The 12,570-nt window shown below is 39.5% G+C and overlaps 1 protein-coding gene across 3 annotated transcripts in view; it reads right to left on the bottom strand.

The window, feature by feature from the left end:
* BICC1 (BicC family RNA binding protein 1) overlaps positions 1-12,570 on the bottom strand; it is a 249,144-nt gene that overhangs the window by 3,510 nt on the left and 233,064 nt on the right. For 2 of the 3 annotated variants that reach the window (XM_019731836.2, XM_019731835.2), the window contains exons 18-20: positions 10,178-10,334; positions 6,879-7,039; positions 4,314-4,413 (exon numbers count right to left, since the gene is read on the bottom strand). In XM_019731836.2, coding sequence (XP_019587395.2) covers positions 4,314-4,413; positions 6,879-7,039; positions 10,178-10,334 — 418 coding nt within the window. Of the gene's footprint in view, positions 1-1,500; positions 1,580-4,313; positions 4,414-6,878; positions 7,040-10,177; positions 10,335-12,570 lie in introns of all 3 variants that reach the window. The other variant, XM_019731837.2, reaches the window with a different exon arrangement.

Raw genomic sequence — 12,570 nt, 5'->3', positions numbered from 1 at the left:
TAATAGCCATCAAATGCAAATATTTCAAATTATTCAGTTTCAAATAGAAGGATTATATAGTTGACGCGCTTAAAGTTGTCTTTTGGGGCAGGTGGGGGAGTGGAACGGGGTGGAGCCAGTGATTCAACACCTATGTTTGCACAGTAGTTTTTCAACCACACATATAATCGCCTTTTGAATTATGAAGGTGCACGGCAAACTATGGCCTGCTCCAAAAATGCTGAGATGAGGACACAGACTCAGGCTGCAGCGGGTCACACAGGTGGCCCTGTGGCCAGAGGTGGTCCTGTTTCCCTAGTTCTGGAAGATGGACCAACACCCTTCACATTTCACAGCACTGCCTTCCAATATGTAAATGGCTGCCCCACAGGGGCAATGCAAGAGTGGAGATATCCCTCTTTAGTTCACATTTAGGTCTTAGGGGAGGAGAAAAGTAATAGTGATTTATTAGAGCTTATTATACGACAAGCACTTGACATTCATTTCATTGTATTTAAGTCCTCCTTAAGAGTAGATAATATTACCATTCTCCATTTTACAGATAAGAAAATTGAATTTTAAAAAATAGACGAAGTAAGTTGTCCACACAGCTGTTCAGTGAGAAGCTGTAACCCTGCCTGCCCGGCCCGCACCGTAGGCTGCAGTGATCCAGCCGCTGTGCAGAGACCAATCAAGCACCAGGAACACAGGTTTGACAAAATGGTAGTTTGATGTATGCCAGACAGCAGTGCTTTACTTGACAGTTTACTATACCACATTTTTTAAAATCGAAAAATATAGCATAACTTTAAAGCGGCAAGGAATATACCTTTACAAACAAAAGACACATGCAGGCATGCTTATAGATAGCAATTGTTTCAAGTTGCCACAGAAACCTAGTAGCATTGACATTCCTATTACAAGGTGAACATGTGTATCTTTTTTTACAAAAACAAATTCAGAAATCAAGACAGACTTTAATATATTGAAAGGCAACTGTAGAAGAGTTCAGAACAAACGAATCCTCTTAAGTACACAGACTGGGAAAGTCGTATCACCTTCAAGTTAAAAGACTTGCTTAGGCCTCCATTTCCTCATGGGGGAATAACCCACCCATCAGGAGGACATTCCCGTACTATTGAGAAGGAAAGGAATGAATGAGGTCAAACACTGTCCTCCCCTATCACACATAACATTGCGCACACGTAAAAAAAACTGGGCCATTGAAGACAAAGATTTTAATACACATTGAAAACTTGACTCGGAAAAGTCGTATCAACTAGACTTTTGAGAGAATAAAACGATCATGAAGGAATTCGGCCATTCCCTAAAGATGTAATTTCTAAGATATATATGTTTCCAAATGTGAAGCACACAGATAAACGTGTAGAGAGAATATCAAGTATCAAGTAGAGACTTTCAGTTGGTGGTGGTAGTTTTCAAATTAAAAAGCACACTCCCTCTTCTGATTTTTTTTTTTTTTTCCAGTAAGCCTAAGGGATAGTTTGGGGAAATACCAACCTTTTCCTTTGAAATTCCAAGGCTCACACAATCCTGGCAGCTCTCAGGATCTTGTTGCGGGTCTGAACAGAGTCACAAACTAAAAGAATAGGTCGGGAAATGTTAGATCTACCTGAGGCCGTGGTGGGAAGACTGTTAACAGGATGCTAAACTTCCTTGCACTTAGTCCCTGTACATTTAGTTAACTACTCACTAAAATACTCAGAGAAATTTTTAAAAATTCAAAAAAATGGTGGATTTGGGGAAAAAAAGCCATTTTTTCCCTCCGATCTCTCTCTACTAGAGATAAATATCATCTCCTACAATACTAAAATAAATGTCTTCTGGCCCAAGATTAAAAACAGAACAAAACCTAATCCTGAAAGAACTCTGATGACAAATTTAATACAAAATTTTAAAAAGGAATTTTGAGCAAACTCTGTATCTAACAGAACCATGTAACCACAAGACAAAGGTTAAATCGGGGCTGCCCAGCTATCCTGTATCGAGCTGGAAATGGAATATTCTTAGACTAAATGGATATATTTGTTATCAGATGAGTTGAATTGGAAAAAGAAACTTTTTGACGAATGGTTTCTCAAAAACCTATTACTTGCAGAGAAAACAATATACTGGGTTCAAGCAAATAAATGCACTCAACAAAGTAAGGTGAAATCATCCTGAAAATGATGAAATACTTCCCGCTGTGCAGAGCATTCATAAGGCATCTTATTCAAAGTCTCTAATTCCCTTAAAAGTAAGAAGCACCTGTGAACCCCATAGAGAGGCCGTCTACAGAAGTAGTGTATATACCCTCAGTAGAGCCACACTGAAGATGATGATTAGAGAAAACATTTTTTGAAGAGGATTCAAAATTCCTGCTGTTTCCCACTCTGCTCCCACAAGCCTACCTGGAATACATCACAAACGTGCTCTAAGTAAAGATCCTAGTGACCCACCTGAAACCAGTGAAAGTGTTCAGAGATACCTGTTTGTTGCCGGAAGCCTTACAGAATTTGGAATTGGTTTGGTGCACAAAGAAAGAACTTCATTATACTGTCACTGATATTCCATGAATCTCTAGTGAAAGATTATGGGATTCCGGAACATACACTTCTCTGGCCCACAGGCCTACTTTTAACAGTATAGACATGGTGTTATGTGAGTTAATCAAATTAACAAAAGAACGTGAAAATATATAAAGATAATTTAGGTCTAGGAATAGCCCTCTGAGGCTGAGCTTTGGGGTAAACAAGTTGGAAAAACTATCCTATTGTCACAGAATATAAAAAAGAAAAAAAAAAACAAGGTAGGACCCTGCTGTTATAATAACATATACTTACACTGTTTATAAACTGGGCTATTTTCGTTACGCTGATGACATACCACATGGATGGACAGAGCTTAGAAGTAGAAGGTAACCTCACATGACCATCTATTTCAATCCACCTTCATGGTTAAGAAACCACAACCAAAAGAGGTTTGGAAACTCACTGAAGGACTCATGAGTTGGCAGAGGAAAAGCCCAGATCTCCTTATTTGAACAGTGTTCTTTGCACTATCCCAGGCTGATCTTATGCGCGAAGAAGAAAGAGCATCTGCCCGTGAATGCAGCCGCTTGGGTACCCAGGCTGAAGGAGGACTTCTCCCACTGATGGGTGCAGAACCGTCTTTATCCACAGAGAAGCGTAACAGGCTGCTCAATGGTGGAATTGCCACCCCTAGTTCAAAGCTGCTCTGCATACATCTGCTTTAGATATGAGGTCTATAGATAAGACTCCCTGTGGGGAGGGGGGTGGGGAGGGCAATCTGCTGCAAAAACAACATGGAAACCCACTGAGGTTTTATTTTATTTGCTGATCAGATTAGTGAACGCTGTTTGAAAAGGACTTTTTCACCAGTTGGATGCCACTGCTGGCCTTAGAAAGGCATCGTCTGCAAATTCACTGTTCTGAAAAAGCAAAGTCATTTTCTCACACGTGGCTTCTGTCCTTGTTGTCACTATCTGTCTGAGAGACTGGCACACATATAAAATTGACATTCATTATCAGGAAGTCTTCAAAAAGTAACTCCATTTTTTGCCCCCCAAATTTCTTCCTCATACTTCTCTAAACACCTTTCTGAGGTCCATTGTACAATAATTATGTATTTGCCGACTCCAGACTCCTTATCTGGCTCAATTCCTTTGAAATGGGAGGTACCCAGTAAATACGTATAGAGCATTTTGTAATGCATAGAATATGCAACCAACGCACAAAGAAAGCAGTCTGGGAGACAGACAACATTATTTTCCTTCATTCTGTGACTATTTGCAGGATCCTACACCCTTCTGTGACTCACAAATTCTATTAAAACTTTGGGGGGAAAGTATAAAGCATTAAGACAAGTAATACTGCCAGGTTCCAGCTATACAAAAGAGCATTCCTTTTTCCTCTGGGGCAGTGATCTCAGCTGGTATACAGCACACATGCGCTTGAAACATTGCAGCCAATCCAGGATAATTATTCATTAACCCAATGTTTATTGCTTAACACAACCACAAAAAAGGTGAACTAAACTGCTCCCCCTGCCTCATGTTCTGCAACAGGCAATTGTGGTTAGATCTTTCTGAAGAGATCTGTTTTAAGGAATGACACTGTCACGGAAGGTTTTCAGGCAGTGCCTTGATGAAGGAGTGGGGATGTTCTCAGCATTTGTCACACTGTGAGCAGGAAAACACTCGGATACCACAACCACAGAGGTGCCAGGGTAGTGAGCAAGTGGTTCCTGGGTAGAACCTCTACTACTGACAGAGGCTCAGATTTTAAAATATGAGTATGAGCATGAGTATTCACCTGAGATTGCAAGCAGCATTTTCCTCCGGGCACCAAAAGTAGTAATTCCCAGCTCCTTCAGATCCTGATCTGTGAGCGTGAGGAATGTCTGAAGATCGATCTGTGGGTGAAAAAGCAATCTTTAACCCATGTAATAAGTACTTATTTTCTTCCTCACTGGAGAGTCAACCCATTATTACACCTGTTTTTATTAATTATGCTCTGTCCACTTCCAAACAAGAATGGTGTTAAGTAATTCAGGTGATGAAACAAAAGTGATTATTCTAGCGTAAGACTCAGTCTAAGCCAGTGATTTACTACAATTGAGACAAAAACTTAGGTCTTAGTATCCTGGCAACCAGGGAAAAAAGGGAAACAAGAATTACACATTTTTTTGGTGAACTGATAAAAGGAGGAATACATATCTGTCCAGGAGAAAGAAAATATTTCTTAGCTTTGGATTCTGAACTGGATAAGTATATGTCTATAAAGAGAAACTGGATAATACCATAGATGGTATCTTCCACCATGTTCGACTGATAGACGAATTCCCAGACTACATCAGACCCATGAGGCACCTGGCTGAGTCTGGCAGACTATCTGTGGAAGTGGCACACAGTATTTCCAGAGACAGTATAATTGTGCTCTTTGGCATTAGCCCGAGCATCCCACCCTTTCTTTGGAGACAGTGCAGAATAGAAAGGCAAGGGGCTCTGAAGCCAGAGAGACACGGATTCACATCCTGATTCTGCCTTTTCTAGTTGTGTGCACTGAGGGTTAACAGCAGTGTACCTTGTAGGGCCGTTGTGGGCATTAAATATTATTGTAGATATTAAGCAATGGGCTCACCAAAGGGGTTAAAGAATTGGCAGCTATGGTTAGGAATAATGTGTACAGACACATCCAGGAAAGTTGCTCAATAAATTTTCAACCTCTTTAAAATAAACCTCACAAGGTTACTTAATGGGGGATTCTTGTTAAGTCATATCTGAATATTATAAAATATTCTAGATGAATGAAGCAGTACCAAATTTCAACACACCTGAAAACAGTAAAATATACTTTTCATTTAAATTATAGAAATTAATTTGAAATTTTCTCTTAATTTAGAAGTTACATCCAGATGTTACATCTTATAAAGCCGTTTTGTTTGTCATTTATCATAGGTTTAGGGATATGTTTTTAGAAATTCTATTTAATGGAGACTATAAGTATAATTGTGTTCCAATAAAACTTTATTTACAAAACCAGGTAGCAGGTCTGCAAGCCGTAGTCTGCTGACCCCTGCTCTAGCTAATAAACATTAGATAAAGCCACCCTGACTTCATATTATATTTTCTTCCTTTTTGAAGTATCTGGATAAGAAGCACCTATAAAAAATTTATTTATATGTTTCTACAAATAGGAAATGAATACAGATTAAAAACAAAACCAGAGTATTATTGAATAACATCTAATCTCCTACTTGGAGACTTTCTGTTTCTGAACAAGTTAAAACACCTCTGCCATTGAACTTCTCAAACAGACACCCTCATCTAACCAGCAAGACTAAATAAAAGAAATTCCTTCATGCACTGATGAAGAAAATATTATTCAACTTACAAAATCCTTGGTGAAATGAACACTAATTTACATGTAGAGGAAAGAAAACAAAATCAATACCCTGAAATCCAATATATACATGATAACCTTTTTCTGGTGTAGAAAAGTTCAGCAATCAAACTTAAGTTATTGAACCATGGATAATACCTTATGTTTATGATACAAAGTGCCTAATAAAAATTCTAGATTCTTCATTCACTGATACATACCTGGAGATTAGTGACTTAATCAGATGTTCTCGAAGATGAAATAAAGCCAACTAGCATCAAACTTGAACCAAACGGATACATTTATAGAACTATTTTAACTTTCTGTTGCATTGGGTTAACTGTGTGCTGGTATTATGACAGATTCTTAGAAAGAATCACACTTTTCTCTTTATGCCAGTGCATAATGGCCATGGCTGATCAGTTTGACCAAAATCCATGGTAGGGACAGTTCAGAAGACATCTTAGTTTTGTCTCAGTGTAGGCAAAACCCAGACATTAAGTTAACGAATAAATTAACATGTAGAAAAAGTACACTATATTCTGTGAGAACAGACTTCAGTAACATGACTAGGATGAGTTCAAAAACAACCACACATACTTATTTCAGATGCTGTTATTTACTTTCAAGTGCCACAAATAAAGATAACAGATGAAAGAGTGAAATAATATTTAACACAGACTTGTTGCTGACCTTTAGGGAGCTATGAATCAAAAGTTCCTATGAACCAATACTCTGATTACGTCTTTTAGCTAAAACAGTTGAAGGTATGTTTTTGTGAATAGCATTTTCTGTATTTCTCCTATGCTGTGTTTACTGGTTGCACTAAATAAATAGGAAATGAGAGGACATTTTTCTTAGCAGCAAGACTAGCTACGAGACTTGAATAAATGCTCAGTGAAAGCACAGTCATAAGTCAATGAGTGATTTCATTCTAGAAGTCGTCATACACACAACCCAAACAAAGATGCCCAGGAAAAATAAATAATGACTGACCTCTTGTTGCTGGAAGACGTCTGTGTATTTGCCCAGCCCCAGTTTGCTGAAGAGCTCAGGGAGGTCTGAGCCTTTGAAAGAGCTGTTCAGGTTACAGCCATTGCTTCCTGTCAGTGAGGAAATGCAGTCCATGTAATTGCTGCTGCTGAGATAGTGTTCCGCTGAAAGGCAACAAGAGACAGGCTTGAAGTATAAATGCCCCAAGAGGACAAGGTTTAATTAAAAGTTTTAATCACTCAAATATTTCAAATTCATTATTGGGCTGAATAGAACAGTAGCGGCAGCAATACAGCAATCCTTTACTGGAAACATTGGCTTTTCATTAAGGAAATGTTGGTTATTGCTTTCACAGAGCCTCTTGCCATTGAAAAGCATACACTCGGGAGGCAGCAATTCAGCAATAGTGCCTCCGTAGTTAATAATCATTAATCATATTCTCCCAGAGCGTTCAGAAACATTTGCTCTTTATAATTGATTGAATGTGAATTAAATGGGGAATTGGGAAAGTTATTATTAAGTCCAAGCTCCTTTTGGATGGCAGGATGGCTCTCTGTATGCACACCTGTGCTTACCTGCAGTCAAAGGAATTCTATGATATTGCACCACATAAATCTCCTTCCCGACAAAAATATAATTGGGCAGTGAGCTCACAAAGTAGAGCGCTTCCAAAATTAAGAGTAACATATGAAGTGACAAAAATGATGCTGGAGTTCCTGGATTTAATTTATGACAGAAACGAATCTGGGTCTTGAGAAAAAAATTCTAAGACAGCAATGCCAAACTTTGCCTTGGCCCTGCCACTGATTTGGTGGGCAAAGATTTCTCCACATTGTCAGTGGTTCTCAGGCCAGGGGCATGCACAGCTGGGTGATGGACTAGTGAGCCATGCCTAGTACTTGACCAAATATCTAAACCCTTCAAGGGCTGTTGTGGAGATTCTAGCGGAGCTGTGCAGCCACGTCTACCTCCCTAACGAAGAACTGGCTCTTGTCCAGTGGGAATTCTATCCTCTTACACCAAAGATGCAGCTTCACAAGGGATTCCCAGGGAAAGGAAGGAGGAGGACACTCAGCTAGCCAATCAGATCCAGCTAATCGCCTCTGGGATCAAAGCAGTCACTAAATCGAAGAATCTTATTCTGCATTGTTTTGGGTGCCACTAACCACTTTCTCCAGTTGTTTTCATCTCTCAGTTGAGATGTCCTTTATATACCTCAAGTAGAAGGAATTTCTTGATAAGGGTTCTTTTTCTCTTAAAAGTGGATGTTTTATATCTTGCGGAGAGAATGTGTATAGGAAAGGCTCCAGGAACAAGCCCTGAAGACCCTCAGCCCTGAAACACTCCACCATTTGAAGGCCCCACCGTCATAAAGACAGAAGGAGTGAGCAGTGAGGTACTGTGTCAGGGGTAATGCAAAGCAGCATATGATGAATACACTGGAGTGACCACTGGACTTGACAACATGGCAGGTTGACCATATAATATTGTCCAAATGATAAATTTACTGCTTTTGAGAAGAAAAGTGGGAATTTCTGAGAATTAACACTGGAAGAACTGGTATAAACAGGGGGAAACCTAGAAATTGGCAACCTTGACAAGGTGTCAAAAAAAAAATCATCTAAAACTGTGCTGTTCAGTACGGTAGCCATTGGCCACATGTAGCTATTGGGAATTTACAAATGTCTATAATTAAAATACATACCACATTTTAAAGACTCAGTAGAAAAAAAAGAATGTAAAGTATCTAAAAAAATGTCTTTACATTAGTTACATAATTAAATGATAATATTTTACATATACTGGGTTAAGCAAGTACATAAAATTTTAAAAAAACAGATGGGCTAAAATATTCTTAGTGATAAATATTTATTATGGTAAATAACTTTCTTTACATTTCTTTTATCTTAACTACCTATAGTTCATACAGAGGGTGCCCCAAAAAAAATGTATACACATTTTAAGAAAGGAAAAAATGATTAAAATTGTAATACTTAATATATACCAATAACAAAAGATGACTACAAGTCACGTGTATACGTTTTTTGGCACCCCCAGTATATTCTCCTTTAAACTCCCTATGCTCTTAAAACATCTGACAAAAGCCAAAATAACTGTGCTTCTTTAATCATTCCTTTTTATTAATGAATCCCCTATCTTAACCCTAATCCTGAACTTCGGTGCAGCTAAGTTGTACAGTCAATTTTAATTATCCAGCCTTAAGGAAAGGGAAAGGAGATAAAGACAGAAAAAGACAGGCACCAAACTAATTTATATAGGGCTACAGAACGGAGATCATTTCCACCCCTAGATCTGTACCTGGCACCAGCTGCCTCTCAGCCCCATCCTCCTATCAGTGATGGCGGCTCCAGCCCATAACTGATAGGAAGTATCCAGGCTACTACAGACAGTACCCTGGGAATGAAAGAGTTGACTGTGCTCTCTTATTTAGCCAACCTCACACTGCTCTTTTCATATCTGAGACTCCTGACAGCATGTCCGACTTGATCGATGGTAACAACAGACTCACTGAGTACCTACTCCACAACTTTAGATTGCCTTTCTTTAAGGGGTTTTCACAGATTCCAAGCTACGTGTTTCAGAATTCCAAATTTGTCAAAAACCCTAAACAAAGGCATTAGGGGCATTTCTTGTGATAACTTTTGTCTGTTTACCTTTGTATACAGCCCAGAAGTGTGGGTGCTGTTACAGACAAAACCACTGGACTCATGCTGAGTCTTAACCATATGTGTTCAAAGCCAGAACCTTATGCTTTAAATTTATGTCAATTCAGCTACATTTTGTCAATTTAAAAAATCAAATGCTGCTCTCCACCTTTAGTAACTACCCACTGGGCAGACTTTCTTCTATTGTCCAACACTGAGCCCCTACTATGTGTCAGACACTGTTAGACATTTGGGAAGAAACAACAAATAAGGCACAGCCTAACAGAATGCTTGTAACGTGAACACTTAATAAGTGTTTACTGAATGAATAAATATGGTCCCTGGCTTGAGGAGCTCCAATTCTACAGGTAGAGACAGATATGTAAACACATAATTATACTTCAGCATGACAAGTGCTAGAATGAAAGCATATGCAAAATGTAGTGAAAGCAGAGAATTACCTAGTCTGCTTCAACGGGAAAAATAAGGAAGGCTTCACAAAGGATGTGGCATGTGAGTTATGACAAACACTTGAAGGCATGGAGTCCAGAATTTATCCTTGAACATCACCCTCAACCAAATAAACAAATTCCAAGCTGATTCCTTTTAAAAGTAAGATTAAAAGTCAAAGCTCACTTGATTTGTTTTGTTTACGCTTGGGGCTGCCAATAGAAGCTGCAAATTCACTATGACTCGCGGGTCCTATTCCATTTCGGTCTCTCCAGTTATCAGATTCGCTTCCACTTCCCAAGTGCTCACGACTGTTGGACCTCGAGAGGGACATTGATGAGCCCTGTAAACAATCAAAGCCAGATAAGGAAATGTTTAATAAGGTGGGTTTCTTGGGGTGCGAGGAGAAAGGAATCCCCATTAGACCACTGCTATTTACTTCTGCTAACCACTGCAGTCACCCATGAATGCTGATTCTCGGAAAGAGGCTGTGGCACCTGTCTATATAGCCTTTGCCCTCCAGCCACCAAGGACACTTTGGTAATATACACAGTGAAGTCCTTCATTATGGGGATGCCCAGCAGAGTTCTGAGAGCCCCTGGTGTAAAGACACACTCTTAGGAGATTTATAGGAGTGGATGCTGAGATTCCACTCTAGTTTCAGGAACCACAAAGCAGATCTTCCATCTGGTATAGAAGAAATTCTCTTCATTGTATCACACAAGAAAAAGAAATGGGAAAGAGGTATAGCTAGACGCAGCGCTTTGACAGCAATCGAGCTCCCAGGCCAACAGAATCGGAGGATAGAGATATCTGGCACTTCTCCGTGTTGGCCTCACCTAAATACGATCTCTCCAACACATTACAAGTACCTGGAAAAACTACCATTTTAATTCCCTCAAGTCAAAATAAAAAATAAAAGATCTCACAGTTTACACTGAATTTGCATTTATGCATTCCTCTATTCATGTAATCACCATACTACAGGTACCCTACTTTGTACTATATCTAGGGTACTAAAGTCAAAGTTCTCTGATTTTCAAAATTGTATGTTGGGGAATTCTAAGAGAATCCTATATCACGCATTTCAATAATCTCACTTAGTTCAGCCTCACAGCAGCAAAACCACAGCGGACCACCCCGCCTTTAACACTTCCTTCTTCAAGGCCTCATGACACCACAGGCCAGGGTTTCCACCTAGCGCACGGCAGCCTTGTGGACCTTCCTCCCCTTTCCCACTCCAAATGTCACGTTGCCTGAGGCTTGATCCTAGCACTCCTTCACGTCTCTCTCTACACTTTCTTCTTAAGTAATCTCAACCTCTTTCAAGGCTAAGGACAGCCATGACTCCGAAATATTTACCTTCAGATTTGATTTCTCTGTTCAAATGTAGTATCATAGAGTTGTCAATCCAACACCTCCATTTGACTGTCTCATAGGCATTTTACCTCAGTGCTTAAAATCAAATTTCTGATGACTCATCCCCACCAACTACACCCAACCCTATTCCTCCCCCAGAATTCCTACGTCAGTAAATGACTCTACTATTCACCCAGTTGCTCAAGCCAAACCTCTAAGGGTCATCCACATTCCTCCTTCCCTCACCACATCCAATTCATCAGCAAGTTCTATCAATGGAATCTATAAACACATCCTGAATCTACCTGCTTCTCTCCATCTCCACAACTGTTACCAATAGCCTGCTTAATGGAAATTTTGATTCTACTCTTGCCTCCAACCCCAATAATCCATTTTCCATAAAGCAACTAGGTTGCTATTTTTAATGCAAATTAGAACAAATCATGCTTCTGTATAAAATCTTGTAATGCTTTTCCAGTACTTTACAATGGGCTGAGGTGCTCCATAATTGAGCCTCTGCCTATCTCTCCAACCTTATCTTCAGTGCTCTACCACCCTATCCACCTCTGCTCCATGAACTCACCAGCTGGTTCTGACTTCAGGATGGTCATGCCAACTGTTCCCCTGGCCTGATACTCTTTCCCTAGATCTTTACAAGGCTGGCCCTTTCTTGTCATCTAGGTCTTAGCTTGGATGTCATTTCATTAGGACCTGCTATGACTACCCCACCTAAAGCAGCCTCTGTTGCATATTTTTCAGAGACTTTTATTACCTAATGCTTTCTTGTTTGCTTGTTTTTTATCTATACCAAAGAGAAAGCTCTACCCACGAAAGTAAGAACCTGAATACAAGCATTGTATCTCTAATGCCTAGAATTGTGTCTGGAACACAGAAATTGCTTAATAAGTATTTGTAGAATTATTGAATCTCATAGATGCCTTTTCCTACATCTATGGGATGTCCTTTGCTGACTTATGGAAAGGGGCACAGGGAAAGGAAGGTTCCTGAGACGCCCCCCCCAAAAAAAATGGCTTTTCAATTAAAAACCATCTTTAACATATACTTTAACCAGATAAACCCAATGCAGCAAGGGAAATAAGAGCATGCTCAAAACTGGTAACTACCAGAAGCATTAATGAGATCATTATGTGATATATGTGTGTGTGTGTGTGTGTGTGTGTGTGTATACATATATATATGTATATATGTATATACATATA

The sequence above is a fragment of the Rhinolophus sinicus genome, linkage group LG07 (genome assembly GCF_036562045.2).
Source record: "Rhinolophus sinicus isolate RSC01 linkage group LG07, ASM3656204v1, whole genome shotgun sequence".
Taxonomy (NCBI): Eukaryota; Metazoa; Chordata; class Mammalia; order Chiroptera; family Rhinolophidae; genus Rhinolophus; species Rhinolophus sinicus.
This window is presented reverse-complemented; position numbering and strand designations above follow the sequence as displayed.